At 40.9% G+C, this 8,278-nt stretch overlaps 1 protein-coding gene across 1 annotated transcript; it reads right to left on the bottom strand.

Moving 5' to 3' along the window:
* Positions 1 to 3,923: 3,923 nt before the first annotated feature.
* On the bottom strand, positions 3,924 to 7,846 carry LOC117288879 (lactadherin-like). The gene is made up of 4 exons (XM_033769743.1): positions 7,786 to 7,846; positions 5,999 to 6,124; positions 5,066 to 5,262; positions 3,924 to 4,061 (listed from the first exon to the last, which is right to left on the bottom strand). Exons 1-4 carry the CDS (start codon positions 7,844 to 7,846, stop codon positions 3,924 to 3,926), a joined length of 522 nt encoding a protein of 173 aa, XP_033625634.1.
* Positions 7,847 to 8,278: the final 432 nt, after the last annotated feature.

The following is an 8,278-nucleotide window of genomic DNA, read 5'->3' as shown; positions in this document are numbered from 1 at the left end:
TTTTCACAGGTTTGTTATTTTATGTTGAGATACACCAAGTGAGAAGACTGGTCTTTGACAATTACCAATAGTGCCCGATGTCTTTAATGTTTTGCGATGTATTTGTTCATCAGCCCAAACATCTGAAGTCAATTTAAGTATCTGCTTACTCTGCTCGAAGTCTGTGCTTAATACTATCACCATTCTTTGCTTACAGGGCCAGCGCCGATTTTTTGGCGCTATCTGTAGCGAAAATTCCCTACTAACAATCCTTAAATTACGCTTGTCTTAAATGAAGTGGACACTATTGGTAAATACTCAAAATAATTATTAGCACAAAACTTCACTTGTTAACCAGTAATGGGGAGAGGTTGATAGTATAAAACATTGTGAGAAACGGCTCCCTCTGAAGTGACGTAGTTTTCGAGAAAGAAATAATTTTCCACGAATTTGATTTCAAAACCTCAAGTTTAGAATTGGAAGTCTCGAAATCAACCATCTAAATGCACCCGACTTCGTGTGACAAGGGTGTTTTTTTCTTGCATTATTATCTCGCAACTTCGACGACCAATTGAGTTCAATTTTCACAGTTTTTTTTTTTATGCACATGATGAGATACACCAAGTGAGAAGACTGGTCTTTGTCAATTACCAATAGTGTCCACTGCTTTTAAGCACCAAAGTCCTTGTTTCCTTAGTGGTAATTATTTTCATGGTAATTCTTATGCACAAAATAACTTATTTAACTTAATAACTTATAACTCATGTGGCGTGTTAGCCGTTTGCGAATGAATTTAATTTAGCAGAGATAGACCCAGCTATTGAGATTCGTGCGAATAACTGATTCAATCTTGACAGTGTCGAGTGGATTGTTATTGTATTGGTTTTTAATCGCATAACGCATAAAGAATGACTGCTTACACAATCGAAAATTTCTTGAGGGGCTTAAATTCTCGCGAAAATTCGATTAGTACGTCGACTTTACACTGACTACTTATTTGACAGGGAAACCTATGTTACTTCGACGAATGCAAGTACTGTTTACATATTTAAAGAGCCAATAAAGGATGATCCCAATATTCCAACTATTACCTTTTTATGGCCAAATAGACATCGTAGATACCGGTTAATGATCATTTTACTCTCAAAAATTGCATTTAGTAATAAATAACTCGAGTCAAAAATTCGCCCGGCCGCGCGGCTTTTTCAGCCGAGAGTCAAAAACGGCTTATCTATTTTAATGACCCCTTGACGCCAGTGACGATTTTCCCCTAATTGGGTTCTTCAGCTTTGGCAAACTGAGGGCGTTACTTTCCACATCAAATAGCCGCCACTGACGTCACGATTCCTTTGTCGCGCGGGTTTGTTTGACCACGCGTTTTTCAGGAATTTATCATTATTGTAGTGTTCTGGAGAAAAACCCATTTATAACGTGAGGTAAGAGACTTGTTATAATTTTTGATGTTTCCTATGGACTTCAGCTATAACTGTAATATCTATATATTTAAGATCATCCTTTACTGGCTGCTTTACACATACCTTTTTCTTTTAGAACAAATTACACACATATAATACAGTTATGAAAAGACAAAATAAAGCTACGTGCAAACTCAAACAGCTATTTATTATAACTAAATTTCAGAAATAAAATAGTTCGCCACTAAAAGTGCAGGTTTAACAATAGCTCTTTTTCTGCCAAAATGCGGCACATACAATGTATATTGTTTTGCATTACGTTGCTTAGAGAAATTTTCAACACATAATACCAGTTTGGACAACACAATGAACAACAATTTACCTTCATAGCGAAGACTGAAAGTTAAGCTGACAACTGCCTTCATTGGGTACGCATAAATTAAGCAAAATAATACATTCGGTGGAAATTCGGTTTCAATTTGTGGCAGTAATTGACACGTTGGTACTCTTAGTTTGAGTGCAGGACTCAGACTGACGGCCTGGTGGCCAGCTTAGAAGCTGGCCACTCATGCCGTCGATTGAATTGTTACTTTATCTTTTTTGAAAGTAGACCAATTCCCCTTGCTGCATCAAAAATGAAAATACTTCCCAAAATACGGCAAGTAGCCTGGGTAATGTTTTGTCCGAATGCATCAGTTCAAACTAACACATCGTTTTATCACATTTCAATTTTTGCCGACAAGTGGATAAAAATGCTGCACTTAATTACCCCTTTAAATCTATTTCGAATTTGGTTCTACCAATTTAAAGATCAATGCTATGCAAAGTACACCTTTCGTTTTATTGCTTTAATTCTAGATAATACAAAACACTAATTTGGTTTTGCCCCAGCCTTGAAATTACTAGTTTGAATGCACAATTAAAAAAAAAACTTGCTACACATCGGAATTAAAAATCTATTGCCGAATTCCTGTCCCTAAAACTACCTTCTTTTTTTTGCTAGCATCGTTTACAGTTAAATACATTCACTGTGTCTGTGCGTCCATCAGTGCAAGTAACGTTACATTGTCTTCATTAATTTAAATTGATTGATATAAATTGATTTGATTCATCTTCAGTTGAGATTTCAAACAACACGAACCTTGGTAATATTCACATCCTGAATGTTTATGAGTGCATTTAGGCGAAAGTTGTCATGAGTTGAAAGGTGGACTGTTCCATTCAGCGAGGCGGAACCGAAATGAATAGATCATTCGTTCTTCCAACGAATGCAAAAAATTATTGGCACTGTTGCAAGAATGAAAAAAACATTCATCCAAGTAGATAGATACACTGCGGCCTTACCAAATACACGCGCATGTAGTGATGTTTTACGCAACATGCAAAATTTAAAGTACTTTTCGGAAGGAACGAAAAATGCACGGTGAATGGAACGAAAAATGTACGGTGAGTGACGTAGCGTGAAAAAGTACTTTTGTTTGCTATCCTTGCTAAGGTCTCGAAATCAAGCATCTGAAAGCACACACCTTCGTGTGCCAAAGGTGTTTTTCTCTTTCACTATTATCTCGCAACTTTGACGACCAATCGAGCTCCAATTTTTACAGGTTTGTTATTTTATGCATAATGTTGAGATACACCAAGTTAGAAGACTGGGCCCAATTTATGACTCTGCTTACCGCCAAATTCTGCGCTTACGGTCACGATTCCCCGCTAACGTGCACGCGCCGAATTTCTGTGCAAGCATTGTAAGCTTAGGATACCTAGTAACGTGGAGTACGCATGCGCAGAAGTCGAAATTCGCCGCTTACCCGTGAAATAAGCTTGCCGTAAGGACATAATTCCCTGCTTCCCGTAAAGCGCCGACTCTGTGCTTACGGTTAGCAGAGCCATTGTGGGAAATAGTGCCCGCCTTTGAAAATAGTGCCCGGTTACATCACCCTCTCTTGACTTGAACCGTGAACAGCAACTACAACACTTCCTTTCTTTTCCAGACTGACTTGTTTGACTGGCATAATTCGGTAACTAGTGTACGTCTATTTCTCCCTCGGGCCTGTGAGTGACCAGAAGAGGTCCCTCTTCTGGTCACTCAAATTACAACGGGGGAATAGACGTACCCAGTTACTACATTGCCAGTCAATATTTGTATACTAAAAGCACGCACCAACTATATGAGCCAGTATGTTATACTAAAAACTGCTTTGCAATTACACTATTAACAGAACAATTAAAGTGATTTCAAACATCAATTTATGTTAACTGTTTACTTCGTATACATCATCAACAATGTGCTGTGTACGTAAGTGAGGTTGCTACCTGGGGACAAATTCATAGAGCAGACTAAGCACAAACATGAGCTTAGCACAGCAAAATAATGCTTACCAGAACTAGGCTACCAAACAAAGCAAATAATTGTAAGCAAATTATTATGAAGACAAAAATATATATATATTTTTGTTAGCTTTATATACTTATTTCTTTATTAGAGTCGATCGGTCGTTACCTTAGTCAGTCATTTTAACACCAATTTTTTTAGCGACATCCTATCACCTCAAAACGCAAACAGACGTGGTCTCCGGCCCATGAAACTGGATAGATGCGCAGATACTGGGCGTGCAACACCGACGAAAACTCTTTGGTGAATGGGGAATATCCATTCGAGAGGGAGAACTGTTAACAAAATAATACAAAGCCATGAGTGAACGTGACGATTGTCCACCTTCGGAACTGTGTATTCACACAGGGTGCCGGACAAGACTGCAGATTGGGTTATAATAATTGGACTGAAAATGGCGTCCACTAACCACTTGATGTCACTCCATGTCGCAACCAGCTATGCATTGTTACTGGATATAAACAATCCTTTTGACATGTCCATAAGGAACCCTATTTGACATTATCTCCCCACATTGTGCACTTTCACAGTTTAGTTTGTGTTAGTCCGTCGATTTTAGGTAAATGCTGTGCTGATAGGGTGGTGTAAATTAGGGATAAGAAGTCATTTTGTGCAGTTTCAAAACGCTCATGGGTTTGCATAGGCTGCCATGTTAGATCAGTGACTGCACATTGGGTTGTGATGAAATTGGACTAAAAGTTACCTCCCCTAGGAACACGTTGCCTTGGATCAGATGAGTTGGTCTTTGGAAAGCGTTTGAAACCGTTTGTTATAGAATCCACATGGTTAGAAATATATTTTAAAAGTACAATATAATGATCCACAAAGGTATCACTCATTTAAACGGTTTTTAACTAACATGGTCGGCCATTTTATGGGGTAAAATTGTGACTCCACAAAATGGCCGACCGTGTTTCTTCGCGAAGTAAAAGGAAAACCTTGCAAATTTGAGGCATGTTTGTGTGGATAATTGTGTTCTACTTTTAAATTACCTATCTAACCATTTGTATTTCACCACAAACGGTTTCAAACGTTTTTCAAAGACCAACTCGCCCGATCCAAGGCAACGTGTTTCAAAGACCAACTCGCCCGATCCAAGGCAACGTGTTCCTTCAATACCCAAGTGACAAGAAAAACAAAAATTCAAGTGTTTCACCTCAACGTCACAGCTCCCTCGCTAAGCAGATCTGTGTTTAGTATTAACAAGACGTGATTAGGGTGTGTAATTCATGTGCTACATATTCGTGATTGGGGTTATTAGTGACTTCACGGTACTTACCAGTTGGGTACTTCCACTGGAAGTTGTCGCGAATGTCAGAGAGGATGAATAGTATCCGTGCTTAACTTTGTAGGTTTCTACATAGTCGGTGCGTCCGCTGTGTATTATCAGACCAGCAATGTACACTCTAGCGTTAAGGTTGACTTGTATCCATGGAAACGAGTCAGTGTCTTCTGAACACCACATGTTCTGTGAATCTAGAAATATAGAGATGAACATTAAAGGAACACGTTGCCTTGGATCGGTCGAGTTGGTCTTTGAAAAGCGTTTGTAACTGTTTGTTATAAAATGCATATGATTAGAAAGATATTTTAAAAGTAGAATATAATGATCCGCAAGAGTATCACTCAAAATTGCGTGGTTTTCCTTTTACCTCGTCGACAAACACGGTCGGCCATTATGGGAGTCAAGTTTTTGACTCCCATAAGTGGCCGACCGTGTTAGTTCGCAAAGTAAAAGGAAAACCACGCAACTTCGAGGGAAATGTGTGTGGATCATTGTATTCTACTTTTAAAATATCTTTCTAACCGTATGCATTTTATAAAAAACGGTTACAAACGCTTTTCAAATACCTACTCGCACTTCTTTAAGATAGTAAAGATACAGCTGTTCTTGGTGTACCTCTGCTTTGAGCAAAACAAACATTATAATTTAATACTCTCGTTCATCGAGTATTGTCTTTGTATGTTCTGGTTTCATTTTGTTTTCCTTTGGTGGGGGGGGGGGGGTCGCCCATCCGTATATTTATTTCAATGTTTGTGCTATCGTATTTATCTCAATTGTTTGCAATTCTGATAACAATGAATACACTGTTAAACATGTTCTTTCTGCGAAACCTTGCAAAAGGAGAGGACATTTTTAATCTCTCTCTTGGCATTATGATTTTTTCACTCTTTACTTGTCATTGTGTCTAAACATTACTAGGAATTGTACCTTGGGGGTCAGGCCTTGCATTGGTAGCTCCATGCCATTCGTTGTAGTCCGTTGATGCAACGATATTGGCATCGGGAATGTATCCGCTCTCCATGCCGAGAGGTTCCCAAAGTTCAATGGGACAAACTAGATGTTGAGAATAAAAACAATAATATCAACATCAAAACTATTATAGCTTCTTTGCCAAAAAAAGTAAATACTTGGGAAAAGGGGAAAAGATTTCCGGTTAAATAAAGCTACGTGTTGGCTATTTTTTGTTTAAGCCCGGTTCATACTTTATGCGAATGCGAGTTCGAAGCGAATTTGACGTGAATTTGACGTCACAACCCTACTTTTGCAGCAATATTCGCAAGTGAGTCGAGCAGAGAGCAACTGCTGCGAATTATTCGTTGCGAATTTGTGACTTCCACATTCGCTTCACATTCGCATTCGCAGGAAGTATGAACCGGGCTTTGTGCGAAGTATATTAATAATAAGTTGGACGCATGCAAACCGTACTAGCAACCTACAAGGAACGCTTCCATAACGCATGCGCAGTGAGTTGCCGGCGTTCACAACTTATGTCCTACGACAGTCTAACTACTGCATATAGTCCAGGCATTATTTGATAATACCTCGGGCAAATTGCAACAGAAAATTTGTAAACTGTTTCATACTCAGATTCTTGTCCTCTATTACATACCAAAACTCTTAAGCAATCCGAGTGGGGGAAAGTGTCATGGCGGCTGTTTTTTTTAAAATGGCCGCCAAAAACCGGATTTTCCCCATAATCTCCGCTTCTAAGTGACTTAGGGCTTAAATTTTCAGTGCTAAACATACATTTTCACTGACTAGGGATCAAGTAAAGTTAAACCTTGCCAAAAAATAAATGGCGGACATTTTTCAAAATGGCCGCCATTAAACAGATATTTCCAATTATTTCCGCTTCTAAACGAATTAGGGCTTTAATATTAAGTGCTAGACATACATTTTCTGGGGCCAGGAATCCAATCATACCTGTTTTCATAAGCTAAACTTGACCAAAAAGCATATTCTGAGGAAGTGCCAATCATTTTAATACACCTCGTCATATGCCTCGCCCTCTCATCAGGCCACCGCTGGTCTTCCCTCAGGGACTTTTAAGATGGTGAGATCTACGGACAGACCAGTCCAAAGGCGATCACTTCTTCGGAAAAGATGTAACCCTTCTTCGAATCGTCAGTATACATCTTGATGTTCATCCTTGAGCTTGCTCATCCGATGCACACAGAGGTAGGCTGATTTGGTGTAGAGGAAGCTGCCAGGTAGCGCAGCATTTCTGACACAGCTTCAATGTGCAACACCCAGTTGCCAATGTGCTCTTCTCTGACAAACTTCCGAAGTATATCCACCATCTCCACGTACTGTAACTAGTGTGTGGGAGTCCTAAATGACTTCAATGATTTGGTTTTTGGCCCTGAGGAGCTCCTTGATCCTGGTTAACACATCAGCTTGGCAGAACTCCTCTGCAGATACGGAACCTTCCATCCGGCTCTTGTAGAGGGCAACAAGTTCATCAACCAGGTGTTGCGTGGACGCCCTCTGGGTCTCTTCCAGCCTGGGCCAGGACGGAGTCCCCCCCCCCCCCCCCCCCCCCCCGCCGAGCGTCCCGCCGAGCGTTGACGCTCAGCTTGAGGGCGGCATGTGCTGGAGTGTCTTCTGGAAGCCGACGGACGTGGCCAAAGAGGGAGTGGCGTCGCCGTGAGATGGTCACACGGATGTCCTCAAGACCGGTTTCCAAAATTGATTCGTTGGAGACAAAGTCTGACCAACGGACACCGAGTATCCACCGTTGGCATCGGGTGTTAAATGCTTGAAGTCTTCGTCCATCTTCTACCAAAAGTGTCCATGTTTCTGACCCGTAGAGTAGGATGGGGAGAACGCATGTTGTGTACACCCTCAAATTAGTTGAGAGGTTGAGATGCTTGTGCCGCCACACACGATCTAACTGGCCAAAGGTTGAAAAGGCGAACCAGAGTCGTCGATGGATGTCGGGAGAAGAGTGACCTTCAGAACAGATGTCGCAGCCGAGATATCTGTCCTTATCTGTGGTCTCGACAGGCTGTCCCTGTACATACGCTGGGGCGGAAGGTGGTTTGAGGCGGCGCAGTTCTGGATCTTGGTTTGAGCCCAGGATGTATGTAGACCCATTGTCCCAGCTTCTTCCTCGAACTTCTGGAGCTTGGTAGGCCACTCATTGGCTCTCCGACGAACAGGGTGGCATCAGCGTCGTCTATGTCGGTGAAGGACGTTTCTCCAACC

Source organism: Asterias rubens, chromosome 4 (assembly GCF_902459465.1).
Source record: "Asterias rubens chromosome 4, eAstRub1.3, whole genome shotgun sequence".
Lineage (NCBI taxonomy): Eukaryota > Metazoa > Echinodermata > Asteroidea > Forcipulatida > Asteriidae > Asterias > Asterias rubens.
Note: the sequence above shows the minus strand (reverse complement) of the source record. Positions and strands in the feature narration are given on the sequence as shown.